Source organism: Melanotaenia boesemani, chromosome 5, assembly GCF_017639745.1.
Source record: "Melanotaenia boesemani isolate fMelBoe1 chromosome 5, fMelBoe1.pri, whole genome shotgun sequence".
Classification (NCBI taxonomy): Eukaryota; Metazoa; Chordata; class Actinopteri; order Atheriniformes; family Melanotaeniidae; genus Melanotaenia; species Melanotaenia boesemani.
The window spans coordinates 3,906,308-3,923,248 of NC_055686.1; the positions used below are offsets into that span (position 1 = coordinate 3,906,308).

Consider the following 16,941-nt stretch of genomic DNA (forward strand, 5'->3'; position numbering starts at 1 on the left):
GAGCAGCAGCAGGAGGAACAGCAGCAGGAGGAAGAGAAGCAGCAGGTGGAGAAGGAGCAGCAGGAGGAAGAGAAGCAGCAGCAGGAGGAGGACGAGCAGCAGGTGGAAGAGGAGCAGCAGGAGGAAGAGAAGCAGCAGGAGGACGAGCAGCAGGTGGAGGAGGAGCAGCAGGAGGACGAGCAGCAGCAGGAGGAGGAGACAGAAACAAGGTTATAAGACGCATTAATTCAGTTAGACTTGTAGACTCCACATGATGAGCTGATGCATGTTTATTAACCCAGAATGTTTATTTCCAGGTTGAGCTCCTTTTTTCTTTGATTTCTGTCCTGGTCAGACGTTAACGTCTAAAATTAAGACCTTAATTTGCTCTAAAAAAAAAAGTCTTGAATTCACTCTTGAAAAGTCACAAACTAAAATAAGACGTATAGTTTTTATCTTCATGGTTAATGGAGCTGATAACCGTTGGTAGCTATTACAGTGCAGGAAAACACTGTCCTGTCTGCTTCACCATGAAAAGAACTGAACTTTGAAGTGGAAATGAAGCAGGGAAGAGTAAAGTCCTGTTATTTGTGTTCACTATTTTATTTATTTATTTTTCAGCTTGTCGGCTCCAGAGACGCCGTCCCACAGAAAGAGTGTCAGCAGATCTCAGATCAGCGATCAGGATCACATCGTTCTCAAGATTTGCATCTTGGAGGACTCAACGATTGAGGTGCTTTCCAAAGCAGGTAAGTCTGGCTGACATTTAAATGCATTTTATTCTGTTTTATGAGGTACCATGTGGATACTGGACCAGGTTTCTGGGGGAACCGGATTGTAGGAGTCTCAAGTTAGTCCTGAAAAAGTCCAAAGAAGATTAAAACTCAGTTCCCTTGATAATGTTCTCAATTTCAGACATCTGATTTATGGGAGTCGTCTCTATTTTTCAGTGATCTGTGTTTCTGTACGGTCCAAAGCCACCTATTCGTTCTACACTGAGAATTTAGTCTGCAGATCTAAAGCTGTTTTTTTGCCTGGATAAGAGACATTTCTACGGGGGCTGGGAAGTGCAGCACAATATTACATCAAGTGAAACACTTTTACATTTTTGTGATACACATTCACATCATAGAAACCATGTTTACATTTTACAGGAAAAAAGTGCAACACAGAAACACTTTTACGAGGACTGAAGCACTTTTTTCACCAAGTTCTGAATACACCTTTACATTGACATGAAACACTTTTACAAGTTCAAGAAACAATTCCAAAGATTTCACCCCGGTGTTTCACCAAAATCTGTGACCCATCAGAATCTGTGACCGCTGTCATTGTGATCCTGGCTGTGTGAGGGTCACGTTTATTTTAGGGTCTGAACTGCAGGCAGGCCAGTTCAGCAGCCGGACTCTTCTCCTGTGAAGCCATGCTGCTGTGATTGATGCAGGATGAGGTTCAGCATTGTCTTGCTGAAATCTGCAAGGCCTTCCCTGAAAGAGACGTTGTCTGGATGGGAGCAGATGTTGCTCTAAAACCTCCATGTACTTTTCAGTATAGATGGAGCTTCACAGATGTGGAAGCTGCCCACGCCATAGGCACTAATGCAGCCCCATCCCATCAGAGATGCAGCTTTTCACCTGTTCACTGATAACAAGCTGGATGCTCCCTCTCCTCTTTAGTCTGCAGGACACGCCGTCCATGCTTTCCACAAACTAGTTCACATCTTCATCCAGGTTTCCACTATACCTCAGAACATTTTAAATGAGCTTTGGTCCAGAGAAGACAGAAGAAGCTGGTTCTGGATCCTGTTCACATCTGGCTTCTTCTCTGCATGATGGAGCTTTAACCTGCATTTGTGGGTTTCAGGGTGAACTGTGTTCACAGACAGTGGTTTCTGGAAGTCTTCCTGAGTCCATGCAGTGGTTTCCAGTAGAGAATCATGTCTGCTTTTAATGCAGTGCTGCCTTAGGACCACAGAGTGCTGTTAAATCTGCATGTGTCAGACGAAGATGGGGGGAGTCTGTCAGTATTTAAGTCCTTCAGCTGGAGTACTGTCTGTTCTTACATCATGCATCTGTTCATCATGCCACATCCATTAACTTGGAATTGTTAAACACAAGTTGCATAGAAACCTTCTTGGTAGTGTAATTGGAGTTTTTTTAATTTTAGGAATGTGCTCCTCCACGACATTTAGACTTTAGTTAAGCAAGTTAAACATTTAGGCTTCAGTTAAACAAGCATAGCGGCTAGGTGGCTCAATTGGCCGGCGTCCGTCTCCCATGCGGGAGACCAGAGTGTAGGAGGGCGCGGTGTAAAAAGTAGTTCCAGGGTGATGTTCAGCATGATGTAAAAAGTAGTTCCAGGGTGATGTTCGGCACGGTGTAAAAAGTAGTTCCAGGGTGATGTTCAGCGCTGTGTAAAAAGTAGTTCCAGGGTGATGTTCAGCGCGGTGTAAAAAGTAGTTCCAGGGTGATGTTCAGCATGGTGTAAAAAGTAGTTCCAGGGTGATGTTCAGCATGCTGTAAAAAGTAGTTCCAGGGTGAGGTTCAGCATGGTGTAAAAAGTAGTTTCAGGGTGATGTCCAGCATGGTGTAAAAAGTAGTTCCAGGGTGATGTTCAGCGCGGTGTAAAAAGTACTTCCAGGGTGATGTTCGGCACGGTGTAAAAAGTAGTTCCAGGGTGATGTTCAGCATGGCGTAAAAAGTAGTTCCAGTGTGATGTTCTGCACGGCGTAAAAACTAGTTCCAGGGTGATGTTCAGCATAGCGTAAAAAGTAGTTCCAGGGTGAGGTTCAGCACGGTGTAAAAAGTAGTTCCAGGTGATGTTCGGCACAGTGTAGAAAGTAGTTCCAGGGTGATGTTCAGCATGGTGTAAAAAGTGGTTCCAGGGTGATGTTCGGCACGGTGTAAACAGTAGTTCCAGGGTGATGTTCAGCGCGGTGTAAAAAGTAGTTCCAGGGTGATGTTCAGCATGGTGTAAAAAGTAGTTCCAGGGTGATGTTCAGCATGCTGTAAAAAGTAGTTCCAGGGTGAGGTTCAGCATGGTGTAAAAAGTAGTTCCAGGGTGATGTCCATCATGGTGTAAAAAGTAGTTCCAGGGTGATGTTCGGCATGGTGTAAAAAGTAGTTCCAGGGTGATGTTCGTCACAATGTAAAAAGTAATTCAAGTGTGATGTTCAGCGCGGTGTAAAAAGTAGTTCCAGTGTGATGTTCTGCACGGCGTAAAAAGTAGTTCCAGGGTGATGTTCAGCATAGCGTAAAAAGTAGTTCCAGGGTGAGGTTCAACACGGTGTAAAAAGTAGTTCCAGGGTGATGTTCAGCATGGTGTAAAAAGTAGTTCCAGGGTGAGGTTCAGCATGGTGTAAAAAGTAGTTCCAGGGTGATGTCCAGCATGGTGTGAAAAGTAGTTCCAGGGTGATGTTCGGCATGGTGTAAAAAGTAGTTCCAGGGTGATGTTCGGCATGGTGTAAAAAGTAGTTCCAGGGTGATGTTCGTCACAATGTAAAAAGTAGTTTCAGTGTGATGTTCAGCGCGGTGTAAAAAGTAGTTCCAGTGTGATGTTCTGCACGGCGTAAAAAGTAGTTCCAGGGTGATGTTCAGCATAGCGTAAAAAGTAGTTCCAGGGTGATGTTCGGCACGGTTGAGAAAGTAGTTCCAGGCTGATGTTCGGCACGGTGTGAAAAGTACTTCCAGGGTGATGTTCGGCACGGTGTAAAAAGTAGTTCCAGGGTGAGGTTTAGCACGGTGTAAAAAGTAGTTCCAGGGTGATGTTCGGCATGGTGTAAAAAGTAGTTCCAGGGTGATGTTCGGCACGGTGTGAAAAGTAGTTCCAGGGTGATGTTCGTCACAGTGTAAAAAGTAGTTCCAGGCTGATGTTCGGCACGGTGTAAACAGTACTTCCAGGGTGATTTTCGGCACGGTGTAAAAAGTAGCTCCAGGGTGATGTTCGGCATGGTGTAAAAAGTAGTTCCAGGGTGATGTTCGGCACGGTGTAAAAAGTAGTTCCAGGGTGATGTTCGTCACAGTGTAAAAAGTAGTTCCAGGGTGATGTTCAGCGCGGTGTAAAAAGTACTTCCAGGGTGATGTTCGGCACGGTGTAAAAAGTAGTTCCAGGGTGATGTTCAGCATGGCGTAAAAAGTAGTTCCAGGGTGATGTTCAGCATGGCGTAAAAAGTAGTTCCAGGGTGATGTTCAGCATAGCGTAAAAAGTAGTTCCAGGGTGATGTTCAGCACGGTGTAAAAAGTAGTTCAGGGGTGATGTTCGGCACGGTGTAGAAAGTAGTTCCAGGGTGATGTTCGGCACGGTGTAAAAAGTACTTCCAGGGTGATGTTCGGCACGGTGTAAAAAGTAGTTCCAGGGTGAGGTTTAGCACGGTGTAAAAAGTAGTTCCAGGGTGATGTTCGGCATGGTGTAAAAAGTAGTTCCAGGCTGATGTTCGGCACGGTGTAAAAAGTACTTCCAGGGTGATGTTCGGCACGGTGTAAAAAGTAGTTCCAGGGTGATGTTCGTCACAGTGTAAAAAGTAGTTCCAGGGTGATGTTCGGCATGGTGTAAAAAGTACTTCCAGGGTGATGTTCGGCACGGTGTAAAAAGTAGCTCCAGGGTGATGTTCAGCATGGTGTAAAAAGTAGTTCCAGGGTGATGTTCGGCACGGTGTAAAAAGTAGTTCCAGGGTGATGTTCGTCACAGTGTAAAAAGTAGTTCCAGGGTGATGTTCAGCGCGGTGTAAAAAGTACTTCCAGGGTGATGTTCGGCACGTTGTAAAAAGTAGTTCCAGGGTGATGTTCAGCACGGCGTAAAAAGTAGTTCCAGGGTGATGTTCGGCATGGTGTAAAAAGTAGTTCCAGGGTGATGTTTGGCATGGTGTAGAAAGTAGTTCCAGGGTGATGTTCGGCATGGTGTAAAAAGTAGTTCCAGGGTGATGTTCAGCGCGGTGTAAAAAGTAGTTCCAGGGTGATGTTCAGCATGGTGTAAAAAGTAGTTCCAGGGTGATGTTCAGCATGCTGTAAAAAGTAGTTCCAGGGTGAGGTTCAGCATGGTGTAAAAAGTAGTTCCAGGGTGATGTCCATCATGGTGTAAAAAGTAGTTCCAGGGTGATGTTCGGCATGGTGTAAAAAGTAGTTCCAGGGTGATGTTCGGCACGGTGTAAAAAGTAGTTCCAGGGTGATGTTCGTCACAGTGTAAAAAGTAGTTCCAGGGTGATGTTCAGCGCGGTGTAAAAAGTACTTCCAGGGTGATGTTCGGCACGGTGTAAAAAGTAGTTCCAGGGTGATGTTCAGCATGGCGTAAAAAGTAGTTCCAGGGTGATGTTCAGCATGGCGTAAAAAGTAGTTCCAGGGTGATGTTCAGCATAGCGTAAAAAGTAGTTCCAGGGTGATGTTCAGCACGGTGTAAAAAGTAGTTCAGGGGTGATGTTCGGCACGGTGTAGAAAGTAGTTCCAGGGTGATGTTCGGCACGGTGTAAAAAGTACTTCCAGGGTGATGTTCGGCACGGTGTAAAAAGTAGTTCCAGGGTGAGGTTTAGCACGGTGTAAAAAGTAGTTCCAGGGTGATGTTCGTCACAGTGTAAAAAGTAGTTCCAGGGTGATGTTCAGCGCGGTGTAAAAAGTACTTCCAGGGTGATGTTCGGCACGGTGTAAAAAGTAGTTCCAGGGTGAGGTTTAGCACGGTGTAAAAAGTAGTTCCAGGGTGATGTTCGGCATGGTGTAAAAAGTACTTCCAGGCTGATGTTCGGCACGGTGTAAAAAGTACTTCCAGGGTGATGTTCGGCACGGTGTAAAAAGTAGTTCCAGGGTGATGTTCGGCATGGTGTAAAAAGTAGTTCCAGGGTGATGTTCAGCATGGCGTAAAAAGTAGTTCCAGGGTGATGTTCAGCATAGCGTAAAAAGTAGTTCCAGGGTGATGTTCAGCACGGTGTAGAAAGTAGTTCAGGGGTGATGTTCGGCACGGTGTAAAAAGTACTTCCAGGGTGATGTTCGGCACGGTGTAAAAAGTAGTTCCAGGGTGAGGTTTAGCACGGTGTAAAAAGTAGTTCCAGGGTGATGTTCGGCATGGTGTAAAAAGTACTTCCAGGCTGATGTTCGGCACGGTGTAAAAAGTACTTCCAGGGTGATGTTCGGCACGGTGTAAAAAGTAGTTCCAGGGTGATGTTCGTCACAGTGTAAAAAGTAGTTCCAGGGTGATGTTCAGCGCGGTGTAAAAAGTAGTTCCAGGGTGATGTTCGGCACGGTGTAGAAAGTAGTTCCAGGGTGATGTTCGGCACGGTGTAAAAAGTACTTCCAGGGTGATGTTCGGCACGGTGTAAAAAGTAGTTCCAGGGTGAGGTTTAGCACGGTGTAAAAAGTAGTTCCAGGGTGATGTTCGGCATGGTGTAAAAAGTACTTCCAGGCTGATGTTCGGCACGGTGTAAAAAGTACTTCCAGGGTGATGTTCGGCATGGTGTAAAAAGTAGTTCCAGGGTGATGTTCGGCATGGTGTAAAAAGTAGTTCCAGGGTGATGTTCAGCATGGCGTAAAAAGTAGTTCCAGGGTGATGTTCAGCATAGCGTAAAAAGTAGTTCCAGGGTGATGTTCAGCACGGTGTAGAAAGTAGTTCAGGGGTGATGTTCGGCACGGTGTAAAAAGTACTTCCAGGGTGATGTTCGGCACGGTGTAAAAAGTAGTTCCAGGGTGAGGTTTAGCACGGTGTAAAAAGTAGTTCCAGGGTGATGTTCGGCATGGTGTAAAAAGTACTTCCAGGCTGATGTTCGGCACGGTGTAAAAAGTACTTCCAGGGTGATGTTCGGCACGGTGTAAAAAGTAGTTCCAGGGTGATGTTCGTCACAGTGTAAAAAGTAGTTCCAGGGTGATGTTCAGCGCGGTGTAAAAAGTACTTCCAGGGTGATGTTCGGCACGGTGTAAAAAGTAGCTCCAGGGTGATGTTCGGCATGGTGTAAAAAGTAGTTCCAGGGTGATGTTCGGCACGGTGTAAAAAGTAGTTCCAGGGTGATGTTCGTCACAGTGTAAAAAGTAGTTCCAGGGTGATGTTCAGCGCGGTGTAAAAAGTAGTTCCAGGGTGATGTTCGGCACGTTGTAAAAAGTAGTTCCTGGGTGATGTTCAGCACGGCGTAAAAAGTAGTTCCAGGGTGATGTTCAGCATGGCGTAAAAAGTAGTTCCAGGGTGATGTTCAGCATAGCGTAAAAAGTAGTTCCAGGGTGATGTTCAGCACGGTGTAAAAAGTAGTTCAGGGGTGATGTTCGGCACGGTGTAGAAAGTAGTTCCAGGTTGATGTTCGGCACGGTGTAAAAAGTACTTCCAGGGTGATGTTCGGCACGGTGTAAAAAGTAGTTCCAGGGTGAGGTTTAGCACGGTGTAAAAAGTAGTTCCAGGGTGATGTTCGGCATGGTGTAAAAAGTACTTCCAGGCTGATGTTCGGCACGGTGTAAAAAGTACTTCCAGGGTGATGTTCGGCACGGTGTAAAAAGTAGTTCCAGGGTGATGTTCGGCATGGCGTAAAAAGTAGTTCCAGGGTGATGTTCGGCATGGTGTAAAAAGTAGTTCCAGGGTGATGTTCGGCACGGTGTAAAAAGTAGTTCCAGGGTGATGTTCAGCACGGTGTAAAAAGTAGTTCCAGGGTGATGTTCGGCATGGTGTAGAAAGTAGTTCCAGGGTGATGTTCGGCATGGTGTAAAAAGTAGTTCCAGGGTGATGTTCGGCACGGTGTAAACAGTACTTCCAGGGTGATGTTCGGCACGGTGTAAAAAATAGTTCCAGGGTGATGTTCGGCACGGTGTAAAAAATAGTTCCAGGGTGATGTTCGGCACGGTGTAAAAAGTAGTTCCAGGGTGATGTTCGGCACGGTGTAAAAATTACTTCCAGGGTGATGTTCGGCACGGTGTAAAAAGTACTTCCAGGGTGATGTTCGGCACGGTGTAAAAAGTTGTTCCAGGGTGATGTTCGGCACGGTGTAAAAAGTAGTTCCAGGGTGATGTTCGGCACGGTGTAAAAAGTAGTTCCAGGGTGATGTTCGGCACGGTGTAAAAAGTAGTTCCAGGGTGATGTTCGGCACGGTGTAAAAAGTAGTTCCAGGGTGATGTTCGGCATGGTGTAAAAAGTAGTTCCAGGGTGATGTTCGGCATGGTGTAAAAAGTAGTTCCAGGGTGATGTTCAGCGTGGTGTTGTGTTGTGGTTTTTCAGCTCTTTCTATTTTTTATCTATTATTTGAATGACGATAGTGGACCAAACAGGTTAATTTCATATTTGCGGGTTTGCATCTGATATCAGTCAGAAAACTATAAGATGCAGTTTGACTTCTTAAAATATCACCTGCTGCAGAAACAGGACGCTCGGAGTTATTTTCCTTTTCTCTCTAAAACCAAATGTTAGGGAGAAAAACTATGAGTTCGAACCCGTTCAGGCACCTGTGACCCGGTCCAGTCCTACAACGTTCCCAGAATAACTCTTCAACCTAAAACCTGACTGATGCTGTTTCTTTTTCAGTTTATAAGAAGTACCCACTTCATAAGCTCAAGTGTCCTTGTGGACTTCAGGAGGCGGAGTTTGTGAACCTGCTCAAGTCCACTTTCCCTCAGCTGGCTGATGATAGACCCTATGATCTCTTCAAGACCAGCTGGGCCAAGAAGCTGCAGCCTCTGGAAGTAGAGACCTTCACACCAGAGGAGGTTTCCATGACAGCCGGGACATCTTCCCTCTACATCCGACTGAAGGTAACACGTCTCGTTCATGGAGCTGTGTGGAAGATTCTGGGCCCGTTCAGCACCCTGGTCCTGGTTCTGGTTCTGCAACATGTAAACAGAGAAATCGTGTTGTTGGTTCAGTATTGTGACAAACACAAAGTTTAATGTCACTTAAGAAACAAAGTCCATCTCAGCCTACAGGGAAGCTGCAGGCCAGACAGGAGGAACCTCTGCAGAAGAGTGAGGAGGAGGAGCAGCAGCAGCAGGAGGAGGAGGAGGAGCAGGAGGAAGAGGTGCAGCAGGAGGAGGAGGAGGAGCATGATGACTATGATGAAGAATCTCCATCCACCCATACTAGGTGAGTCTAGTTTCTCTTTCTTGTTGGTGTCAGAGATTAAATCTGCTTCACCCTCTGACCTCCGTTTTCACCGTCTTCATCTCGAACTCTGCTCATGTCAGGAAGCATCATGAAACAAGCACAAGTCTCCTGATGGATATCAGAATCGGAATTCTGAAGGATGTGAGCTTGACACCTTGTGGTAAACGTAAGGCTTTTCTCTCATGCTGGACACATGTTTGTTTGTTGGTTTTAAAGAAAAACTTGTTTCTTTTCATATTTACTGAAATCTGGAAGCTTCTTCTCTGTCTTCTTTCAGTGGTTAGGAAATACCTTTTTTATCATCTGAGGTGTCCTCGTTTTCTTCGGGAAGCTGACTTCTTGAACCTGCTGAGGTCCACCTACTCCCAGCTGGCTGACCAGCCTTTCATTGTTTTAGTTTGTGATGGCAGCCAAGTCAGGCCTTTGGCAGCAGGGAGTGTGACTCCAGAGGAGATAGACAGGTTCAGCAGCTCCACTGGGTGTCCTGTCATTTACATCCAACGGAAGGTACATGAACTTGTCTTTATCTTTACAGCCTTCTGTCTGAGAATTTAAATGTGTAAAAGCCTAACTTCATTTTGAGTCGTTTTGGTAAATAACATCACTGAGGAAAGAAAATTTTCTTACAGTCTCAGGTAAATCTTAACGCCACAGAGAAGTCAGGCGCTGCTGCTGAAGACCCTCCATCCATCCCAGATCCACTCACACTCAACACCAGGTGAGTGTAAAACGATAAGTGTGAGGTACTTGTTAATTTCAGCTCTGATGTCCCCATCTTCATCCCCTCATCCTCCTCTTTTCTGTTATCTGGTCCCAGCATTCAGTCTGACGAGAGGGCGTCTGTAGAGCTCAGGATCCGCGTCCTGGAGGACCCGAGTACTGAAGTATTGTCACCCTCAGGTAGATTTAAAGCTTTTTCTAGCTGTGATCAGATGTCATATAAATGTATGTGGCTGTCAGTGGTGTCAGAAGCAGAATAAGTCATCTGGTATTGGCAGAGATGTTTTTTTTCATGGGTACAGCCCACATACTCCACTCTGCTGCTCATCCCACAAATACAATGTTCTTACAAATGTGGTTCCATTTAAAGAGAAATAAACAGTCTTTCTTTCCAGTGGAATGATTTATTACCAAAAAGCATCGTTACAACAAAGAAATAATCCACCAAACACTCATTTCTTTACTTTTTGTGCTAAGTTTAGTTTGCCTTACACTCCAACATGGGGAGTTTGGGATCAGCTTGACATTATGTCTGCTTTGGTCAAAGCAGTTCTTCTTTTTTGACCCTTGGCAAGTAATTCACTTGTATGAACCTCCTGCCAGTGGTAGGTGTCATACTCCCGTAGGCCTGACCACCATGCTGACCTGTCCATTTCCCCAGACCTGGCTCCAGGCCTCAGGATCCCGAACCTGGACGAGATATCTGGATTCCTTGATCTAGCTATCATAAGACTATTTGAAACGCAGTTTGTCAAGGAGCTCACAATTAGCCTTGGAAGACCCCACCAGGGGCAAATTGCCCCTGAGAACATCCTAGGGTACTCTAATCTGTCACTACAATATGGTGACACTTCTCAGACAGGAATGTTCAGGTAGATGAGTTCTAGTATTTCCGGTTAAGGAATGGAGCAGGAGATTGATGGGATGTGGACACTGTACTTATTTATTGTGGTAAGGAGAAAGGACGGACGGACTGACTGACTTACTCTGATTGAAAGTTGTCTTTGTGTTTTCTTTTCAGTATTTCAGAAGTACCCATTACTCAAGCTTCAGTGCCCCGGTGGCCTGACCCCGGAAGCATTCCTGGATCTGCTGAGGTCCACCTTTCCTCAGTTGGCTGGTGAAACTTTTGATTTCCTAACTTGTAATGGTAGGAAAATTAGATTGATAAAGGTAGAGAGTCTGACCCCAGAGGAGATCGACAAAGCCATCAAGTCTGCTGGGAAAACCGTCATCTACATACGACCGAAGGTATGATTTATAATATATTTTTGTACTTTTTAAAATTTCTTACTGCTGCTTTTATGTTTACATGCTGAAAGTAATTCTTCATCTGTGCTTCCAGGGACAAGAGGAAGTCCAGGCCAGTGCAAAAAGGCATCGTTCTTCCCTTTCTCAAACGGAGGTGTCTATGAAGTAAGGATAAAACATTTATTTTTAATCCAATGTTTGATAAATTGATGCGAGATATGGACACACGTGGTCACTCGGTCTGCATTCCAACCCTCACACATAAAACTTTAACTCTCTCCGTCCTATGGCTACCTGCTCATCACCTGAGTATCACCAGTAAAGGTCTCTACACCCATCACTGCATACATTCTGGTCATTTACCGCCTCCAGGTGGCAGTATAGATGAGTTTGTCTCTGAAATGGACATGATTCTCTCTGACATTCCTGATGATGGCACAATACTAATTGTCATGGGAGACATGAACGTTCACATTGGCAAACCACAGGCAACTGACTTTCTGGCTCTCATCTACTCTTTCAATCTGGTTCAGACTCCTCCAACACACAAAGCTGGTAATACTCTTGACTTGGTGCTGACCAGAAACTGCTCCACAGCCGACCTGTCCGTCACCCCGCTGCATCTCTCAGACCACTTCCTGGTTAAATTCTCTGTCTTCCTTCCTCATGTCAATCAAGCAGCTCCAAAAATGGTGTCCTACCGCAGAAACTTGAGATCCCTCAGACCTACACAGCTGTCTGATGAGGTTTACTCTACCCTCCCTTCACACTCAGACTTCTCCTTACTGTCTGTTAATGAGGCTACAGAAACACTCTGCTCCTCTCTCGCCTCCTCTCTGGACAAACCCTGTCCTCTGGTGTCAAAACCAGCCAGACAAAACCCTCCCAGTCCATGGCTCACAGAGGTTCTGAGGGAGCACAGAGCCGGACTCAGGGCGGCAGAAAGAAAATGGCGCAAATCAAAAGAGCACACTGACTTGTCTGAGTACCAGCAAAAACTTGAAACTTTCACATTCAGCCTAAATGCAGCCAAGATAGCCTTTTATCAGAACAAGATCCGCAATGCTCCCAACACACGACATGTTCATGGTGTTTAACTCTCTTCTATCTCCACCACCTGCTCAGCCTCCCACTGTGCTGACTGCAGAAATGTTTGCTTCCTACTTCACTGAAAAGGTCGCTACCATCAGTAATTCACTGAGCCGGACCAACTCAGCCTTACCAAACCAGCTACTGGTGCCTCACTCTGCTCCTTCTGCTCTCTGAATGAGGACGAAGTCTCTAAACTTCTAGTCAACTCAAAACCCACAATGTCACGGTTATGGTCTTTATTTTCATGTTTTTGGGTTTCTGGTTATGTTTAGTTAGTTTTACCTTGTGTGCTGTGGTTTTCTGTTCCTGCCTCGTTAGTTCACCTGGTCTGATTAATCATCCACTTCACCTGTGTCCTGTTACTCCCTCTGTGTATAAGTACTCCTGGTTTTCTGTTTTTCCTTGTCGGATCCTGGCAATAAACCTTCTTTACCTGCACTACATCTGCCTCCTGCGCTGTCTACCTGCAATTGGGTCCGCACCTCCTCCAACCCCTCCCATTCGTGACACACAACCTGTCCTCTTGATCCTGTTCCCTCTGACATCCTGCAGAGCATTTTACCTACAGTCAAACTTGCAGTAACCCATATTATCACCTTCTCTCTTAAATCTGGTGTCTTTCCTTCTGCCTTCAAGCAAGCTCGGGTCCCCCGCTGCTGAAGAAACCCACACTCAACCCAGCCCAGGTTGAAAACTACCGGCCGGTCTCATTGCTTCCATTCATGTCTAAATTACTAGAGTGTGCCGTCTTCAGTCAGGTCTCACAGTTCCTCCAAAACAAAAACCTGTTTGATCCATATCAATCTGGCTATAGACAAGGTCACTCTACTGAAACTGCTCTCCTGTCAGTTACTGATTCCCTACGACTTGCCAGATCCACTGGTCAATCCTCAGTCCTTACACTGCTGGACCTGTCTGCTGCCTTTGACACGGTCAACCATCATATACTGTTCTCCAAACTCTTGGAGCTTGGCATCTCAGGATCTGTCCTCTTGTGGTTTATGTCCTACCTCACAGGGAGATCATTCAAAGTATCTTAGCAAGGGGGAATGTCCAGATCACATGGGTTGACCACAAGGGTGCCTCAGGGCTCGATGCTTGGCCCTCTTCTCTTTTCACTGTACACCTCCTCACTCCAACAAATCAACAAACCAACAAATACAGATGTGCTGTCTGTGTCATGGTACCTGAGACGTGGTTGCAGTGGTCTTTTGTTAGTCTTCTGCCTCACACAGACGAATTGATTTGTTCTGAACTTCAGCTGGAAGCAGCAGCCACTGGGTGGCTGTTTTTTTTATTAAAAACACCTCAGGACAACCACAGGCCACATGGAGCATTTCTGTTAAAGGTGCATGTCCTGTTTGCAAAGATTGATTGATGTAAAAGCCGGTTAACTATTTTTTTCCGTTGTGTAAAGGCTTCAATAAACTTTTATGTTAAGTTAATTTTTTTTTTCCAAATTAAGAGCTTTTAAATTGGTATTTGGTAACTGGTGATTGTAAGTGCTGCAGTTAAGTATAATATTGTTGTCTGGACCAATAACCACAGAGCTGACCAATACCGACTCTTCCTCTTGTTCTGGATGAGTACCTACATGCTGGGATGCATGCCAGGTTCTTTACATGGCATGCATGCCCTGACATGGAAGCTATAGAAGCACCACAGTTCCTGTCATGTTTGTAGGAACCTGCTAAAACCTTATTTATCTTAAATATGCTTCCGGACAGGTTCTTTGTCCACTTTCTGTGTCATTTACCGGTTTGTCCATTTTTAGAAATCTTGCAGATGTGTAGCCAAACATACTAAATAAAGCGGTACCACCAGAAACCTTGTGTGCAGCGTTGCACAAATGTAGTGTACAACCAAAGAAGAAGCAATGACTGCAGACCTCAGCCGTCTACTGCACTCTTTTTATGTACATTATCATGCCAGATCTCGGTAGTGAACTCTGTCCTTTAATGGATTTATTTCTTAATAACCATTCAATGTAATGCACATAAAGTGGGGGCAGTGATCTCTTACAACATTTGAACAACTGGACTCAGCTTGGCAATGTTTTTGAGATGATAAAACCAAGATCAAACAAGTGATTATATACAAACCTATATATTCATGTAAATAAAGGGAGCATAAACCATGCTTTGGCCCCTAAGGCTACAGATGTACTTGCGTTTTGATGCTGCGTTTGCGTATACAACCGTTGTGAGTGTACTACGCAAATACTGGAAGGTGCCACTAGAGGGCGCATTAGAGAACTCATTGCAACTTGTGAACAGAGTGTTAATTTCTTAGGACGCACACAAACGACACCTAAAAGATAAAAAACGCAAGGCGGCCATGATAAACAAATGTATGTATAAATAAAAGCAAAATCATTTTTAGCCTAACTGCTGTCATCCAATGTGACAGTCAGGAATTTTCAAGCCAAGAAAGATCCGAGTAGCAATAAAATGATTTCAATGTTAACTTGTCGAGGCAGAGTGAGAATGAGCGAGTCATAAAGTCCTGCAGGTAGATTATCTGTAAATAAAATGGATCCTCAGTCCGTCCTCGAGGGCCGGTGTCCTGCTGCAACACACCTGAGTCAAATCAGTGGATTATTACACATGTGAGTAGAGTGTTGCAGCAGGGAAACTTCTAAAACCTGCAGAACACCAGCCCTTGAGGACCAGGACTGAGAATCCCTGTTATATAAAATGTTGCTAAAAGTGCCTGAAGGTGCAGCACCACAAATGACCACTAGGTGCTGGCTCCAAAACTAAGGCAGGGGTCTCAAACTCCGGTCCGTCCTGCAGGTTTTAGTTTGTTCCCTAGCCAACAGCTGACAGTTAGGGTGCAGAAACTGTTTGTAAACTGTTGCATTCTCACAAACAACCGTAGTCTTACCGGAGAGACAATCAGCTGGACAACGATAGATGTCGATAGATTTGGCGTTTGTAACGCCATTTTAAACAAAAAGAAAATATTTAGCTCTAAACAAGGAGCCATTCCTGCTTTGTTTTTATGCCAGGTCACACAGGAAGTGACTTTTTGTTTGTTTGTTTGTTTGTTTGTTTTTTTACAACCAGTCAGCGGATTGCAGTGTGTCAAGCTCCACCTTTTGGGTTGGATTGGTACCCCAACAAAAGGGTCCCAAAAAAGTAAGACAGGCCAGGTCGGATATTAGGGTCCCCCTACCAGTTTTTGCAAAAAAATCGTCCCGACCCACCCTGCTCCGACCTGCACCCGCTGGTGGAAACGGGGCTCAAAGATCCCAAAGCATCACCTTTTCATTTAAAATGTTACATCAATAAGCCTTTACCACTGGTTACAGTATCGTTAGGTGGGATCTTCCTGTTATAAAGTATGTTTATATAAAGCATTTGCTGTTTGTTTATTGGACTTAACACCTCAATTTCTCTTCCTAGTTCTTCCTGGAACCATTTTGAAGGAGAAGTAAAAGGAGGGAAAACTCTGTCCATAAGGCTGTCACCTCTCCGGCTTCCGATTCTTTCTATAAAGATTGAGACGTCTGATGGAGAGGACTGCAGGAAACACAACGGAAGCGGTGAACCTGAGAAGATAACGGAGCAGCAACCTGCAAATGTAGAAGTAAAGAGCCAGTCGTCCAAGTCAGGTTTGACCAACGGCAAGGCTCTGCTATCCTGTAAAGTCTGTCAGCTGCTACGTGGGTCACTGAACATGCTCACCAAACATGCCTGGAGTCATGTGGATGGCCTCAACAAACTTTGTGGAGTGTGTGGGAAGCAGTCTGAGTCTGCTGAGGAGTTGAGGAAGCATCTTCACACTCACCAGAAAACGCACAGCTGCAACATCTGCGGCAAGTCTTTCCTCACCGTCCTTGGTTTCAGGGGACACATGGAAATGCACACGGGAAACAAGCCGCACAAATGTAAAATCTGCCACAAAGCGTTCGTTGTGAAGTCAGTGCTGAAGAACCACCAGTTGGTCCATCTGGCAAACAAACCTCACAGATGTAGAATCTGCCAGTGGTCATTCATTTCACTGTCTAAGCTGAAAATCCACCAGCTGAGACATGCAGATGGAAAACATGCCCACATCCAGGAAACCTTCCAGCGTGTCGTCAAGCTCCACTCAAGTCACCCGGCAGGCGTGGAAAGACTGCACAGCTGTGACATGTGTGGCAGGAAGTTCCCCACTAAAAATGGGTTATGGAATCATTTGAGAAAGCACAAGAAGACGTTAACGTGCACGACATGCAACAAAATGTTCAAGTTCAAGTCCGCCCTAATTAGCCACATGAAGACCCACACTGACAAGAAGCACTTCAAGCAGCGGCCCGCCTGGAAAAAACACCAGGAAGTTCACCAGCTGGATTAAGTGACACCTGTAAAGGTAGCAGGTGTGGAGTTACCTGCCTGTCAGTCCCTCTGACTGCCAGCATTTCTACTGGATTCCAGCCATGAACATTATTTCTACGAAAAATAAAAAACTTTTATGTTTTACAGAAGGAAATTTTAGATTTAAATTAGTTGAAGTTGAGTAAAATCTGGTAATGATACTGTGTTAAATTTTAGATTTTTTTTTAGATTCAAGACTTTTGTTTTAGAAAATGTTAATGTGAAACTTCACCAGTGTCCTTCATTCTTGCTTTTAGTGTTATTTTTCTAAATTTGTAATGTTAACTTACTGTAGGATGGTGACGTGGAGCCTTTAAATAAATGTTTATTTTATTTTTTGGCTACATTTGAGCAGTTCCTGTTATTTATTTCAAGTATTTCCCTTAGTACTGGTGTCCAGTCTGAAATTGTAACCTTAAGAATTTGGCTGACTGAGGAAATTTTACAATCATCATAGACTACAGAAAATCCACTGTATAATATTCTA

The 16,941-nt window shown here is 44.9% G+C and overlaps 1 protein-coding gene across 1 annotated transcript; it reads left to right on the top strand.

Moving 5' to 3' along the window:
- Positions 1-154: 154 nt before the first annotated feature.
- LOC121640439 (zinc finger protein with KRAB and SCAN domains 7-like) lies at positions 155-16,783 on the top strand. The gene is made up of 11 exons (XM_041986191.1): positions 155-209; positions 601-728; positions 8,455-8,681; positions 8,846-9,009; positions 9,111-9,196; positions 9,308-9,537; positions 9,660-9,748; positions 9,848-9,930; positions 10,772-11,001; positions 11,096-11,166; positions 15,501-16,783. The coding sequence occupies exons 3-11, from the start codon at positions 8,643-8,645 to the stop codon at positions 16,432-16,434; spliced, it is 1,926 nt and encodes a 641-aa protein (XP_041842125.1). The 5' UTR covers positions 155-209; positions 601-728; positions 8,455-8,642; the 3' UTR covers positions 16,435-16,783.
- Positions 16,784-16,941: the final 158 nt, after the last annotated feature.